This window comes from Labrus bergylta, chromosome 14 (genome assembly GCF_963930695.1).
Source record: "Labrus bergylta chromosome 14, fLabBer1.1, whole genome shotgun sequence".
Lineage (NCBI taxonomy): Eukaryota > Metazoa > Chordata > Actinopteri > Labriformes > Labridae > Labrus > Labrus bergylta.
The window spans coordinates 11,182,437-11,198,781 of NC_089208.1; the positions used below are offsets into that span (position 1 = coordinate 11,182,437).

Consider the following 16,345-nt stretch of genomic DNA (forward strand, 5'->3'; position numbering starts at 1 on the left):
ACTCTGAAATCTGGATTATAGAGTATAGCCTATTGTTTATTGTGCCATAGTTTTAAAGTCCACAGGTAATTGCATCCATACGTCCATTTAGTACAAGTATCACTAAACTATGGCACTTCATGGATTTAATAGTTTGAACAACAAAAGAAGCAACAAACTTAGTCCTTTATTTGCCCTTTATTTTTTACACTGCAAATGGTTGTTAACAGTCACATAAACATTTAATTAACATTAGCAGGTTATGATGACGAAACCTAGAATACTGAGCCATAATGATCCAAGTAAAATGAGGTTAAAAATAAGATTTTGCCACTAACTGTTAGAGAAAGATTATAGGTTTCTGTCATTTTATCTTTCATAAAGTAGAGCTGTACACTTAGAGATACTTTGTAAAGACTTGATATCATGTAAAGTGGATATATGCTTTACCAATGCCAGTGCCACATCTCATGGTGGTATGTAAGAAATCCAATAAATATGTAAAAAAACAAAACAACAAAAAATAAAAACCTCACTTTAGTCTGTGAAAATGATCATTGCCAAAGATAAATGCTTGCTATTTCACTGAAGGAAATATGAGCATCATTCTGGAGTATAAACGTAACAATTAACTGGAACAATGATTTTGAAAGGAGTTGCCAGTGTTAAAATAAATAAATAAATAAATAAGTTTTGATGGCGATGGCCTGCATTCTGCTGTCCCCAAGTGGCCAAATATTCTGTTGACTTTAAACCCTTTCTCCAATAGTAAGCTTCAATGCATTAACAGGAGGAAATACTGTTGGAATTAATAAAGTAACAAAAGTTCTGCTTTACAAAGTCAAAAACAGCCTTTTGCTTAAGCAGACAGCAGGTTGTTCTTCATGAGCAGGTGTTTGTAATCAGGTCACATAAAGAGACTAAACATGGTTACTGTTGATTTTATTAGAAATAATTGCAGTGCCACAAACTACAATACAAAGCCGACTGACAGCTGAGCGGTGATCAGCTGATGTCGTCATCACAAACGACGTCGCTTTACGTGACGTTTCGGTGGAAAGGACGTTTAAACTCTCTTGAAACATATTTCCTTGTTCCCTCTCTCCTCTGCTTCATTTCCTTGCATCTCTCCATGTATCTCTGGTGGGAGGGACTAAGATGCAAGTTGAGGAGGCAAGTGAAGGATGCATAGATGCAATTAAGAGAACAGAGACGTAGCAGGTGCTGGGCCGTATCCGAATTGTCAAGTACCTACTCAATCTGTCAGTAGTCAGTAGACAGTACCTACTATCCGTGCTGTATACTGTTTAGTACCTACTATTCAGTAGGCAGATATTTGTCCCTATTTGTCTGATTCATTCAGTATGGAAGTGACGTCATTTACGTTACCCGAACCGGCCGCATTCACCTATTTTTTTTTTGTTTTTTTTGTTTAGCTTTATTCAAGAAGAGTTATGCGCACATACAGTCAGGTAAACAAAAAAACAATATCACAATATCACAATATCACGATTAAATAACGAAATAACATACAGTACATAAAGAAAAGTACAAATGAAAGACAGTAATATACAGAATATAAAATAAACCAATAAAGACGCATTTAAATAGTGAAATCATTATTTAAATAGAGGGGGAAAGGTTTTATAATAATGCAGACATTTGTTTTATTTTCTGTTGTTAATTAAAAGTAGTGATTTCAGTCGGGACTTTAACTCTAGATTAAAAACTGATTAAATGAATCCACGCTCGTTTGTTTTGATTTGGAGAAGTGACGTGACGTGACGATTTACGTTTAATTTCGCACAGCATTGTGGGTGGTAAAATACAATTAATTTCCTGAAAGCACGCATCCGATCCATACTGCATAAAACCCGGAAGTTAGTATCCATACTGAAATGTTCAGTATACTGAGGTGGACCCACAAAATGCATACTGAATGACTGAGTTTCAGTATATTGAAACTCCATACTGAATAGTACGTACTGCATACTGGACTGTAGCTATTCGGAAAGGGCCCGGGAGAGCGATTTAGCCCCGTTATTAATCTACTTTTCCGGGCAAAAGTGATAAATGCCGAAGTCTTACAACAAAACTGGCTATGAGATACACGTGTATGAAACGGGAGCAAACAAAATACTGTTCAGGGAATAGCTTCGGAGGTCGGTGAAAATAGTTTGAGAATAATACTGCGAGTCTGCGGTAACTTCCGTTTTTCAAAATAAGGTGTTTTCCTGGGAAAAAATATAAAAATATATGTTCTTAAATAAGTACACAATGATTCTGATATGGTTGGACTTAGTACTTCATAGACTACATGCTACAATCCGCTGTCAAAGTCCATAATAAAGCACTATAATGAGTCTTTTTTCTGACTTTGATGTCTTGTAAAAACAAATTCTTCCATAAGTACACAATGATTCTGATATGGTTGGACTTATGACTTCTTAGACTACATGCACAGGTACTATGAAGTACTGTGTACTCTTTGAGAAATCCACTGTCAAAGTTCCTTATAAATTCCTATAATGAGTCTTATTTTCTGACTTTGATTTTGAGGAGCTGTCTCTGTCTGTTCCTCCTGCTCGCTCTGCAGTCCGGAGCATTTACCATAAAGATCAGAATACGTGAGCACTTCAAATTTAGGGGCGGCTCTCTTCACCAGGTAAAAGCGAGGAGCGGCTGGCTTGACCTCAGTCAAGTTTAGGGTTTCAGACATAAAACAACAATTTACATAAATGTTTGTTTTGTATTGTGTTGGAGATCTATACTCATTCATGCTCACACACTCACACACAAACTGACTTTCTCGCAAGCATAACACCTTGTAATTTAATAATTCAATTAAAATATGTTGCATAATGTTGCAGTCTGTGTGGTCTCCCTCTTTTGTTGCATGTTGATCCAGGATGTGAGACCGCGAAGAGCAAATGTGCAGACGGCTTTTCTATATATTCAGACGCAAAACTAGAGCAAACTGCAGAGAGCAGGACAACTATGTGGGTGTGTTAGCGCCGGCATATTTTTAAAGTGCAATTTTTTTGAGGATTAGGGGCTTAAAATTGACAGATTTCTGCCCATTTATGGTGCTATTGGAGCATGTTTCAATAAGAATGGATTGCGCCAAGTCTTTCACCAAGCTCAGTTTGTGTTAAATGATTTCCAGCTGTGGAAGAGGATAAGTTATATTTAATTTAGTTTAGATATAGCCCAGGCGCATAGTAGCCTAGTATTAATATTTGGTTTGACTTTGAATTTGTTTTCTAAAGTGTCTTGTAATCCCATTCGAGCTGGGCCCCCTGCGACACAGATAAAATAAACAACTAGGTCTACTATTTTTAGCACTGCTACTACGACTTCTGATGAAATGTAAAGAAGGTATCTGCTTTTCTTATCTCAAACAGTTTATGCTTACATCGCAGTTTCTTCCTCCCTCACTACACATCATCATGCCTGACTTTTTGTTTCTCCCTTCCGACTCTTTCCCCCCCCTCACTTCCTCATTTTTCAACAGCTGGCTGCAGAGAAACATCAGACATTGGTGCTTGGATCTCATTCAGGTGAGACCTGATGATATATTTTAAATGTCGTTATTTCTTAACATTTTAAGAATGGGTTTGCGTAAAAAAAAAAAAAAAAAAGACAAAACAAATTGTTTGCAAATAAACTCTTTATTTCTAGAAATGTTTTAATTTACCAGGAAATGACAACTTCTGAGGTGTGAAGAAGAGTTTTGTGGTTATCTATGAAACTCCCCCTGCGAGTTAGAGTCAAATGATCTAATGACATGACCCTAACCCTAACCCTATGAATCAGATGAAGAATCAGGGCAGCGGACGATTATTCAAGACCCATTTATTTACTACTTTAATTAGCAGATTGTGATTCATGAACATGTTTTAAAAAAAAAAACGCTATTGAGAGACACTATGTTTTGATTGGCTATGGTTGTTGCTTAACTGATCAGTTAAGAAATTATTAAGTAATAAAAAAAACCTTTTTGACTTTGGCTCACTGATTTAACTTGTATTTGACTTTAGGAAATCAAAGATCTGATGTTTTCCTAAAGTCCTCTTAGGTGTCACACTGCCTGTATCCAAATAAAAAGGGATAATTTGATAGAAATTAATATAGAAAATAGTTTGACTAAACTATTTAACAATCATCAGCTTTTAGAAAGTACAAAAACAAATCTGAATGACTTCCTGTTTAATTTTTTCATTAGTGCTGGTCATTGCTTCATTTATTGTCACCGTGCAACACATTTTCTCCCTATGTCTTGATCTCTTTAACTAGGTTTCAATCTGAAGAATGACAGATAACTACATTAACGTCACCCCCCTGAATGTCAGCAACGAAGACATCTACAAAGAGTATTACCAAAAATTAAATTTCAAAATGCACGTGGCAACATGCATCATCATTAGTATCGGCCTTCCTCTGACGCTCATGACCATCTCTGCTCTTTACTCTCTGGTAATACATTACATTACTTTATTCATTTTACTGTCTGTGCCATGTGTTTTTGCAACAGTCTCAGGATCAGAATCATATCAGAAATCTAATTTACGACAGGTACACAGTTTTAGCTATAAAGCAGTGTGCATAGATTGATGTCACATGAGGAGGATGACAAGAGCTGAAAAGCCGGGAGGTGTTCACTGAGCCAGGTTTCAGTGAAACACAGGGCAGTGGATCTGCAAAAGTCCATATTTGTTCTGTAAGGAGCAGCAGTGCATTCATCTGGTTTGCTAAATAATAAATAATTCATTTTACTTAAACGATACCAATTGATCAACTTTTTTCTGTGGAGTTACTCATTAGCTACTGTGTGCAGAGACCATAAAATACAGTACAAACATTCATAGTGGGCAGAGGCTGAATCTTAATCATTTTTGTGATCCCTGTTTTTTTTTTAATTTGGCCTCATCATCAGGTCAAATTATCCAATTTGGTTTATGACTGACAAACAGCAAAACTAATGCCATTATTATAAACTCCAGCTGTTCTTTGTATTTAACGCTACAACAAGAAGAAATCAGATTTTTGTGTGCTTACATGCTAAAATGAGCTGACCTAATAGCAAACAGTAGGCCAACCTGCATCACAATCTTTTTTATAGCGCATGAAGGACAGAGTCAGAAATCAGGGAGAGAGAGAGAGTGGGGAACGACATGCTGGAAAAGAGCCCCAGGTCAGATTCAAACCCGGGCTGCCCGTCTGGAGGACCACAGCCTCTGTACATTGGGCGCACGCACTAACCACTTTACTAGGTTGCGCCCCCGGATTTGGCACTTACTTCGCTCTCAACTGGCGCTCTCAGTTGTAAAGTGTTAGACCAAAGTTAATCCAATTTAAAACAAAATAGACCTCTGTTAACACACTACTCCAATTATTTGGAGTAGATAAAAGTGGCAAACAAACGTGACACTGTGCCTGAAATACAGGTGCAAATGCTGCAGCAAACCTTATGTCATTGATGCATTTAGAAGCTGTTTACTCCATTATACCATGATATAGTTATTAGTTGTTTTCTCTATAGATCTGGACTCTTGTTATCTCAGGATAACAAAGCTGGTTTTCCCTTCATTCAATTACCACATTATCTTGAGATTTAAAGCTTGTTTTCTTGTGATAACGGGATAATTTGGCCCTCTAAACAACCAAACAAGTTAGCGATAGACCATACCCTAACATGCTTTCATTGCACTTCATTTCTGTTTGTTAAATGTTTTTGCAACTCTGGAAATATATTAGTTGCGGTCGCAAGAAAATAACAAGAATTTGATGTTATCAACAGAAAACAGATAGAAAGTATAGCTGCATGTCTGCAGATATACCAGTGTGCCATTTGTGTTACGTCTTTGATAGCACAATGACAGATAGATGAAAAATGGCTTTTACTGCAATACATGTGCAGAAAAAGTTGTTATTTTTGGAAGAACAATGAGTTCAGAACATGTTTACAACTGATTGTCTACTTCATATGTTTTTCTGCAGGTACGAAAGGATCATGTGGCTCCAATCTACGTCATCAACCTTCTTATTTCCGACCTCATTCAGCTCTGTTGCATGATCGTTTTTGAAACAAGAGAGTATCAGCCTCAGGCCGAAGAATTTTTTATTTACGAATGTGGCCTAGTGACAAGTGTTTTCTTCATGGTGTGTGTCTCACTGGAAAGGTAACTATATGTCCTGTAGCTACATCTGTATCTGAATTATTCTGCACCGCCTCAAAGACAACGTGTTCATCTTTTATTGCAGATATTTGATCATCGCCCACCCACTGTGGTACCGCTTCAAACGGACGATCAAGATCTCTGTGGTGGTCAGTGTTGTGATCTGGCTCATACCTCCTGTCTTTTTCATCACTGTGTTACCCCGGGTTACTTATGACGTGGCAGGAATCATTTTCTCCATTTTCCTCATCATTCCCTTCCCACTGTTCATAATCTTCCTGGTTGGAACCCTCAGAGCCCTGTCTGCATCCGTCTCCGTCCACTCTGAAGAAAAACAACGAATAGTTGGAGTTTTGGTCCTGGTGCTGCTCATTTACACACTGCTGTTCCTGCCCAGCATGATTTTGTTCCTGAACATAAACAGATCTGACAAAACTCTGAATTACCTATCTTTCATGTTTGTTAAGATGAGTCCTCTTGCAGACTTAATTCTGTATGTTTTTTTTAGAAAACAGTCCATTGGCAAGCTTTTTACCACTGTGAACTGTTGCAGAGTTGCCAACACTGACAACAACATATAGAACAGTATGAATGTTCACAACATTTTGACATTAAGCTCCATGGAGGAAGAGAGAACGACGAGAAAATATGTACTCTCAGTTTAGAACAAATTTATTTCTTACATACCTTTATTTGTTTAGCTATGTTGTTATTCTTGACAGTTAAATACACTTCATACTCTTGTTAACTTTCTAATCTTCTAATCAATAAAAGCTTTACTTGTGCAGTTAAAGTGCTTGGCATGTCAGCTTTTAGGATGTGAGAGAAGGTCCTAACTTTATTGCCACTGTTTCAAATTAAGAGTTACAAATGAGAACAGTCTCACCTTGAGGTTGGGCTTCATATGGCATTAGTACCAACATGTATATTCATTCACACGTTTGGTATACTCATATAAACATGTATAAAGAAGTAATTATACATATTTGTAGCCTATCTGCATCTGCATGGCTGTAGTCCTCCAAGCGGGTGGCCCAGATTCGAATCCAACCTGTGGCTCCTTTCCCACATGTCACTACCCACTCTCTCTTCCTGATTTCCAACTCTATCCACTGTCCTATCTCTCTAATGAAGGCACAAAAAAGCCAAAAAATTAATCTTTTAAAAAATAAATAAATAAATAAATAAATGATGTCCTCTTGATAAAATAAGGTTGAAAGGTTACATGTGGTATTTGTATAAGAAGATGATGAGATGATAATGAAACCTTATCTTTATAGCAGGAAATGCATGTCATAATCTTCATGTCCACGATGATATCAGTTCTGAGAAGAAAACTCTCAGGAAGTTGTGTGTTTTTCTAAAGAACCTTATTAAGGACAAACTACATGTTCCTATAACTCATATATTTTTGTTAACTGGAACCAACTTTTAATCATCCCTTGTTCACAGCCTGAAGCTGTTTCTTTGGCGCACTCACTGCACAGATGAGGCCATGATACGTTCAAGTCAGCAGGCGTGAATGTAAACAAGTAGCTAAACATTTAAATAAGGGAATTAGCATGGACACCATGTTATTATTAAATGTAAGTAAATATATGGACCATATGTGGTAGGTTTTACTTTAGGGAATGTGGCTATGATGTAATCTGGTTTTATTAGCTCTTAATCCTATTTTGTAATAATTAATTGTGTATTTTGTACAGTTTGTGTTTACACCTGCCCAGGGACCGCAGATGGAATCGGCTAAGTCTGATGCAGTGCATCTCCTCTCATTAATTCAGTTTAATGTACATTTTGTACATGGTCCCTGTTAACATATTATATTTCAAAATTAATTATATGTTTTTTTCTTAAGGGCACCTTTTAGCTTCCATATATCAGTCACTCATTCATTCATTAAACATTCCCAATGAAAGCAGTTACATTCAAATAAATAAGTACACAAAACACATGACAATTTCTGCTCATTTAGTGCCAAAACGCATGAGCTGAATGTCTCTGAAAAACTCAGTAAACGCATAGCTGCGCCATCAGACTAGGCAAGGTCACTTCAAGTAAGCAACACTTCCCCAAATTAGACACTGCCAGCTTGTGGAAAGTCTCCACATTGGTCATATGGCTCAGCTGTTAGCTCTTAGTACTTCATAAAAAAAGAAAATACGAGAAAATTATAAAAGGTACAAGGCTTTTATTTGAAAATATTCAGTGTTTGTGAAAATGGTGAGAAAGTTGGAAAGTTGAAACTAAGACATGTTTTATTAACTAGAGTCGTGAACAATGTTTCCATTACAATATAATCTCATAAAATGGGAGTGACTTGTCGAGGTATTAGACTACAAGAGCTACCTCGGGGATAAGTGACTGCATGTTAAAAACTTTATATTTTGATTGCAAAACGTAGTAAAACTTAATGTTAAGGTCCCTGTTACGACCTTATTTTGTCTAGTGTAACTAAAGGTGTAACATAATACAGTTGTGAAATAACAAATGACAGGGAAAAATACTGCCAAAGCTTTCAAAGTAAAGACTTACAACTGTTTCTTTACAATAATGATAATCTATTTACAAAACCATTCCACACAGACATATTTTAAGCGTCTTTCATTTATCATTTGCATTTCATCATCTCAAGGGTGGAAGTAACAAAAAGTGAAGATAAAAATGGAGGTAAGGAAAACGCATGTGATTTGCAATAGACAAAAAACTTACCATAAGAGCTTATTTTCCTTTTCCCCCTCTTCTTTAATTTGTTTCTTTCTTGTTTTGCTTTTTTTCCACCTTCTGGAGTATGTGTTCTTGTTAGCTTTATTGTTTTTGCTTGGACTACATTAATAATATGTCTGTGTTTCATGTTTCTCTTTAGGACGGCCACTCGACAAGCCCCTCTGGGTTTATTTGGCTCCTCCAGCACATTTCTTTCAAAATGTATAGTTTGTTAATGAACTAATCATTATGTACTGTCTGTTTTTCCATTGATCTATTATGTTTATGTTTTTTTTCTTGTGCAACAAATAATAATAAAAAATGTTTTTAGTCTACGTATATTAAAACTAATTTCAGTAAAAAATCAAGTATGTAATTAGCAATCAATAAACCTATAGTGGGTGGAGTAAAAATTGTGATACTTGGCTATATCTGAATTGATTCCGTTTCTACCACAGACTGTAAATATCCCTACTGAAGTTTCTAAGCTATCGTCGCATTTATGACGTCACTCTACCGTTTAGCATGGCGCCGTATTTAAAAATATGAGTTTCTCTGTTTACATCTGCCGGATAGTTTCTAGGCAAGTCAAGCGTTTTTTTTTTGTTTTTTTTGTTTTGTTTCATAGACTGTACATATTACGGTCTTGTTTGCTTAAGGTCCAAAAGTTCAGAATACGTTTTTTTTCTTTATATCCAATCCCGATTATCGCACATTGTGACGCAATCAAACTGCACCCGTGTTGTTGTTTTTTTTGTTTTTTTACGTTAGCCTTAGCAGAGAGTAGTTGTTTTTTAAAAAAACACCCTGACATATAAAGTAGTGTTCTGAAACTACCTTTAGTTAGTTATATCTTCGTATTAATCGATTTTTTTCTGTTCAACTTGTTACAGACTTTAAAGAAATTAAGCTCTGACAGACTCTTTGTTGACGTTGTTGTAACTCGCGTTAAAAACCTTCAATGGAGGAGGACTCGTCTTCTTCTTCTTCTTCTTCTTCGACGGCAGGTCTTTCCAGCGTGTCTTTCCTTGCGCGTACATTAGAGCGCTTAACATCTACAAAGTGTCTGAAAACACAGAGAGGAGGAGGAGAAGCTGCCGTCGCTGTGGTTTCTCTTCAGAGGTATCTCTCCGAGCACACCGAGCCCGACTCCTACAGCTACGACGTGACGGTCACTGACGGCGTGTGGAGAGCCAAATGCACTCTTCACCCAAGTTTAAACCACCTGGTGCACACAAACATCCTGAAGACCGGGAGTGATATCAGCATCACACAGTGCTCCTTTGTGTACGACGAGAGGAGATTGGGACACGGTTATATTCGTGTTGAACAGCTCAGGTGTGGCGCGGAGAGGTCTGCTGTCCTGCCTCGTGTGAAGGACGTCGGTGCGCTGCCGATGCTGGTCAAACACGGCATGGAGAGGAGCGTGGAGCTGTTTAGTGACGTTCCCTTGAAGGTGAGCCGCAAACACTACCTGTCTCTGTGGAACAACGATGACCCGGAGGGAGACATGTGGACTTCAGCGGCTCCCTCATCTGACACAGTGCTGGACGGTGAGACGCTGGTTCATTTATAGCCATCAAAATCCGCACTACATTCATTCCTTCTAATTACTGTCCCAGTAAAAGTTACATGTTGCTGTCCACAATGTCTCCGTTTCAACAGTGTCCAAGATTACTCTTCTTGGTAGCCTGGAGTCGTCCTTTAGAAACAACTGGAAACCTCTTCCTCTTCTTGTGAAGATAATACACAAAGCCAGATTACGATATTATGGGAAGTTTGGCTTGAAGATTGATTACCCCTACCAGGTGGGATTGAACAATTGACCTCACATTTTGAGCCTCATTAATGAGATTTGAACAGGATCTATTTTCAATATTTTTTTTTTACTACATATTCAATGCTCTGTTGTGACGTGTGTTTCACCTCATGCTTTGTTGTTTTTAAGGCTTACTTTGAAGTTGCTGACCAGAGTGGGACCATGTCTCTTGTGCTTTGGAATGAACTCTGTCCAGAGTTTTACCAGAGACTGAATGTAGGCACAGTTTTATACCTCCAGAATTACACCTTGAAGCAGAGTTATTCAAAGCGATCACACCCGCAAATGGACCATCATAGACTGAAGACCTTTAACTCTGTAGGTATGCAAAAACCGAGCCGACAACAGTCTTGTGTCTTGAAGCTCAGCGCCGCTGTTTTTGTGAATAGTTTTGTCTTTTCTATTTTTTTTTTCCCTTTTTGTCTGAATATGTTGCATCATGCTATGATGTGATATGTGTGGACGACACCTCACATGTGTAAATCCTTTGTCAAATAACCAGACACCCATTTTTTCAGGTGCTGGGTAATGTTGACGCTTAAACACCCATGATGTAACTTCTTATGTTTTATCGATTTTTATTCTTTAAAGAAATCGGTCTGAACCCGCGAAACCCAGTTTCAGTCATCACAGTGGTCTCACCAAAGAGTGTACTGCCTCAGTGGGGCCTACCTGAAGTTTCCTACCAGTTCACCACCAGGTAAGTTCATTGACACCATTTATCATTTGTTTATTGTCATTGAGTATTCATGTGTGAATGCCATGCTAGTTTTAGTTGCTTAAGTTTCTAAAAAGCCACTCTTCTTTAAGACAAAATGAGTTTTACTTTGTTCAAAAAACTGCTGCATTTTTTTTCCTGGGAAGCTGCCCTAAAAATCCATTCTTTTAAACTTGCCTGCTCACTTCAGCTGCATCATATGGATTGTATTTTCTATTGTGATAGGTGTCTGAACTCATATCTGGTTCATGCTCTGTTAGTTATTGCACATTTAAGGATATTTGTGAGGATCTTTTATTGCTGTTGATATGTTGATTGCATGTTTTATAACTTATTTCATGTGATGCAACCGGTGACCTTGAGTGCCATGAATTTACCATTAAATAAAATGCATATATAAAATGTTCGTTTCTTACAGGTCAGAGTTGGAAAAATTGTCCAACAATTCGGCGTGTGATGTCATTTGTTTGGTTACATTTGTTGGTCGTGTTGAAAGAGTCAAGAGTAAATGCAACAAGGGTAAGAAGCGTCAGTGTATTTCATATACTGTATATGCTGGGAATCTCTCTGAAAATGGAGTTGAAGATGATGTTTTTAGAGACTGAACATGTTCTTCTTTAAAGGTCCAGAAAAATACTGGACATATCGCTGGATTCATGCAGTGGATGGAACATCTGAGCAGCCGTTCATCCTGGAGGTGTTCTCCTCTTCTCAGCCAGAAGTCTTTAGTCGAATATGTCCCAGTAAGTCCACTGTGTCAGCTCCTATTAGATAGATCTGCTGCCACACTTGTCTGTATTTCCACTTACTTTACATTGACTCATCATCTCTTTCCCAGTGACGTACCTGGTGTGCACTCAGATGAGGGTTTGTCAAGTGGAGGGCTCTTCACCGTACCTCACAAGCAGCTGTGAGACAGAGACATTCATCACAGGTGAGCTCATCTGTAACCGAAGTATCTGATAATCTACATGTATCTGCAGATAAAACTGGGCTGTAAACAGTCTGTCTCCACAACAGGCCACCACAAAGGTCAGCCATACGTGAGTGACCCTAAAGTGAAGAGCTTCATCCAGTGGACCAAAACGCTGAAGGACAACATGGTCCTCCAGAAGACAGCTGTGGGTGGTTATTACTGCTATCCTCGTCCCCCACAGGTGTATACCCAGTCAATGGTAGATAGCCCAGGTGAGAGAAAAATCTGTTTATTTTTATTTTCTTAGAACGTAATTCTCATGTCTGGGTTTTTTTGGCCTGTAAGTGTTGAAATTCATTTCAGAAAGCACCAAACTCTTTTTCTTTTGTAATTGTACTGAGCGTTATGAGAATCACTCTTGTTGGTGGTGGAAATCATCTGGGTCTGTTTTCTCGCAGATCTGCAACAACATTCAATTACCCTTTTCACACATACAGAAATCTCCTGAAGTACTCTGGAGATTTGGCTACCTGGAGGGGATATAGGCTATGTGTAAATGCAAACAGCCACATTTTTCGCGCGGTCTTTACCCAGAGTTTCTCCGGCCAGACCCCTAGTATTTTATCCGCATAAAGTCCGAGTGAGCTGATGTCTGAACGCGGCCGAATATACTTTGGAGATTTCAACTAGAGCCAATAGAAAGAGAATGACGTTTATATACAGTGACTGCATAAAGTGTCTGCAGGCGACCACTACGATCTCCATGCATGTAATTAAACGGCTGCATTATGTTTTCTGGTCGTCAGTATGTTGTTCTCCTCTCTCTTGTGGATGTTGTCATTCCATTGGATTACACATAGCATTGATATAAAGGTAAATATTCTCATTATAACGTTGTGTTGCTTCGGCCGCTACTTCCACGTTGTTTTATTACGTTACATCTCACCTCAGGAAATCCTCCGACCCCCCCCTCCCCTCTGACAGGGAAAGTCCCCCGCTGTGAGGAGCATATGTGAACGGCTAGTTCGGGAGAATCTCCGGAGAAGTCCTCCTGTAAATATCTAGATATTATCCGGAGTGCATATGTGAAAACGGCTAATGTTGTCTACAATCCAGATCGATTCTTCTGAATGTAAATGTAAAAGCTATTCTGTCAGACCACCCATAAGAAGTCAATGAAATTTCCTTAAAGCCGAGTACAAAACACCAGTAGACCTTTCTTCCTAAATTTGAGTATTTTAAACAATCAATATTTATAGCGGCTAAGCCTTAAACTTAAAGCCACTGAGGGGCTGCATAGACGGGCTAATCTAGCCTATTGATTGACGCGCTTTGCCGGCTTCACTCCTGAGTGTAAGCATTCGAAATAAGACAGTCCAATATCTTCTTCTTCTTGGGAATATTTATTTCTCAGTCCATCAATGTCTTGATTACTGTCACATGTGACCTGTTCAAACAATAATTCACATCTGTTACCTCAGCGTGGCGTACAGCGGTCAAAAAAGTGTATTTGCTCCCCGTCAAGCAACACCTGACACCCCAGTGATAGTTCCTACCTATATAGAGTTTCACCTTAACCCAAAGGCGACACCTGCTGGAACAATCTGTGTCCGCACCTCACAAACGTGGCTCCTTCAATATTATTTGCTGTAACTACCAGTTTCATGCTTTATTTTTAAACCTTGTTCAATCATCAGCTCAAGCTCCCCTGGTTGCTGTGGCTGACTTGAAGAAGGAGTTGGAGACCCTGCACTACAGGGAACACAAAAAACTAGCGATTCAAGGACAGATCACAGCAGTACGATACAGAAAGTGCCCAAAGACCACAGAGTCTGAAGGAACAGAAGAGGAGGAGGTAGTAGAAATGATTTGAAAGCTACTTTCCCAAGATGAGTCAACATGATCACTATGGAATAATTCAAATCGTTTCCTTTCAGGGGCCGGTTGTTTCTGCTGACGTGTGTGAACCTACAGAGTCCACAGCTGAGCAGACTTTGGTGTCCAGTTTAACATCTTCACCTGCTGAGAAAATCTCCGCTAACAGCAGGAAAAGAAGAAATAAGACAAGGTTTCACCTCACATGAGTCTTACTGTGATTTGAGTTTGATATTGTGTCCCTGATTTTACTTTTGTAGCATTTAGGAGCACATTTCTGTCCAAAGCTTCATTGAACTCATCAGAAGAATTCAAACGTGTCATGTCTTACAGAGGAGCCAAGCTGTTCTCCTCGTGTCTTGGTGAAAGGAAAGCAAAAAGGTACTTAAGATTCTGCTGGTAGTGATCAACAACCAATTTAAACCTCTCTGAGCGTATTCATCTTTGCTCTTTCAGGAGGCCTGGTCTTAGACACACTGGGGGAAAACAAGGGCAGGAAGAAGAAGAAGACAGTGACTCTGATCCTGAGCAATTCCAGGATTTGGAAACTCCCCTCCAACTCCCAAATCAAGATCAAGGTACATAACTGCTGCACCAGCACAACGCTGTCCATCTGATTTGTTCTGACTCACTGATGTGTTTGTGTCCAGTACTAGACTCTGATGCGTTATCTTGGGAAAGCAGCAGCTGGCCAAAACAACGTCAAGAAGTGTCAGAACATTTGAATCAAGGCGGTCTGTACAAGGAAAGCATCTCTCAGAGGTTCACGTTCGACGACAAGGACATGCTCCTGCAGCAGAGTAACCTTCAGCCGACAAGGTGGACACCTGAGAACACCGCTGACACCTTCCCACCTGTTGCTTGTCCAGGATACTACCAAGTCACTATATTAGGTAACATGTCAAGGAAATAACTCTCTTGACAGAACAGTTCGGGGGGTGGGGACTTTCAATGTTGTTGAGCCCTTCGCTAATTCCTTTATGATCAAAATAAGTCACCAAAATTCTTTTTTTTTTTTTTTTAATCTTTCAAACAGGCATAAACAAGCACATAGCCGTCGATGCTGCTTTTTTTCCTATCGTAAGCTCAGATGAGCCGCGAGCAGTCGGCCTCCCTCAGGATCCCCATGGCAACACGATGCTGTCGTGCCTTTCATCTGGCTTCTTCTGTCCTCTCAGTGACGTTGCAAACCACAGTGAAGTAACACATCCTGAGCCGGGTAAACGCCACAGAGCACGTCGTATTTATCATAAACACATAGCTTTATATTTTGTATCCGTGTGACAGACGATGCTAATATGTCAATGTTATTGTGTTGCAGAGGAGGTGCTGGTGACAGCCAGTGAGCTGGAGGAGACACATGTCGTATGTATCTTGGACCTTTGTCATCTGGGTGGAGACCAGGTTGAAGTCCTGATCAGCCGGGTGCACAGAGTGACGGAAGTTTGTCTTGATTAGGACGTGTGGAACAGCAAGAGTTCAGCTCTGTGAGAGAATTTTGTAAATATTACAATTGCTCATAAATCATGTACTGGAAATGTCATTTTATATAAAGAGCAAATAATACTGGAGAACTTGTAAAGACCAAACGTTTATAATTGTAAATAATTTGATTAATGTTTTCAAAATGTAACATGATGCTGAGAATAAAATGTCTTAATCATGAAATATTGAAAATAACTGAACTGCTTCTTTTATCATCCACAAAATCATGAAGTGTGTTTACTGTTGCTTGGTTTAAAACTAAGTTGTCAGTTGAGCACACACTCTCGGTTTAATCTTATTTGTTCAGGATATCATCACTGTGTTTAGCTCACTCAGTAGATCACATTTCTAAAAGGCTACAGCTCTCATCTCACTGGTCGCAGGTTGATTCCGGTTCCTGATGTTGTTTGTTGCATGTCATCTCCACTACTTCCTCTCCCCTTATTCCTGTCGTCAGCTGTCTGATCTAATAAAGGCAAAGTCTGAAAAAATAAATCTTAAAAAAAAATAGTCACTTTAATTGAAATTGCAGTTAATCAAATAGTTCCAAGTAAATGTGGAGATGACTCAGTGAAAATCATATTCAAAGGTTATGCACACTGGCTCCCCCTTGTGTTTCCACATTGAAATAAAGTAACATTACCTTTTAAATCTGACACCAACTGTAA

General features: G+C 38.8%; 2 protein-coding genes across 2 annotated transcripts; both read left to right on the forward strand.

Annotated features, from left to right (window-relative positions):
- The first annotated feature begins 3,479 nt into the window (after window positions 1–3,479).
- On the forward strand, window positions 3,480–7,302 carry LOC109981414 (G-protein coupled receptor 4-like). Its single transcript, XM_020630183.3, has 4 exons — window positions 3,480–3,539; window positions 4,276–4,455; window positions 5,980–6,161; window positions 6,244–7,302. Exons 2-4 carry the CDS (start codon window positions 4,291–4,293, stop codon window positions 6,737–6,739), a joined length of 843 nt encoding a protein of 280 aa, XP_020485839.2. The 5' UTR covers window positions 3,480–3,539; window positions 4,276–4,290; the 3' UTR covers window positions 6,740–7,302.
- A 2,311-nt stretch (window positions 7,303–9,613) lies between these two features.
- On the forward strand, window positions 9,614–15,860 carry radx (RPA1 related single stranded DNA binding protein). The gene is made up of 15 exons (XM_020630249.3): window positions 9,614–10,417; window positions 10,530–10,672; window positions 10,813–11,005; window positions 11,275–11,383; window positions 11,820–11,920; window positions 12,025–12,144; window positions 12,240–12,335; window positions 12,422–12,589; window positions 14,015–14,172; window positions 14,255–14,385; window positions 14,526–14,573; window positions 14,649–14,770; window positions 14,843–15,085; window positions 15,229–15,411; window positions 15,514–15,860. Exons 1-15 carry the CDS (start codon window positions 9,826–9,828, stop codon window positions 15,648–15,650), a joined length of 2,544 nt encoding a protein of 847 aa, XP_020485905.2. The 5' UTR covers window positions 9,614–9,825; the 3' UTR covers window positions 15,651–15,860.
- Window positions 15,861–16,345: the final 485 nt, after the last annotated feature.

What these genes read in the sequence shown, in the direction of transcription:
- LOC109981414 (XM_020630183.3), top strand. Translation starts at nt 4,291, where the DNA reads ATGACAGATAACTACATTAACGTCACCCCCCTGAATGTCAGCAACGAA. An exon ending in TCTCTGCTCTTTACTCTCTG is followed by an intron (nt 4,456 to 5,979) that starts GTAATACATTAC and finishes GTTTTTCTGCAG; the next exon opens with GTACGAAAGGATCATGTGGC. An exon ending in GTGTGTGTCTCACTGGAAAG is followed by an intron (nt 6,162 to 6,243) that starts GTAACTATATGT and finishes CTTTTATTGCAG; the next exon opens with ATATTTGATCATCGCCCACC.
- radx (XM_020630249.3), top strand. Translation starts at nt 9,826, where the DNA reads ATGGAGGAGGACTCGTCTTCTTCTTCTTCTTCTTCTTCGACGGCAGGT. An exon ending in GGTGAAAGGAAAGCAAAAAG is followed by an intron (nt 14,574 to 14,648) that starts GTACTTAAGATT and finishes TTGCTCTTTCAG; the next exon opens with GAGGCCTGGTCTTAGACACA. An exon ending in CTACCAAGTCACTATATTAG is followed by an intron (nt 15,086 to 15,228) that starts GTAACATGTCAA and finishes TCTTTCAAACAG; the next exon opens with GCATAAACAAGCACATAGCC.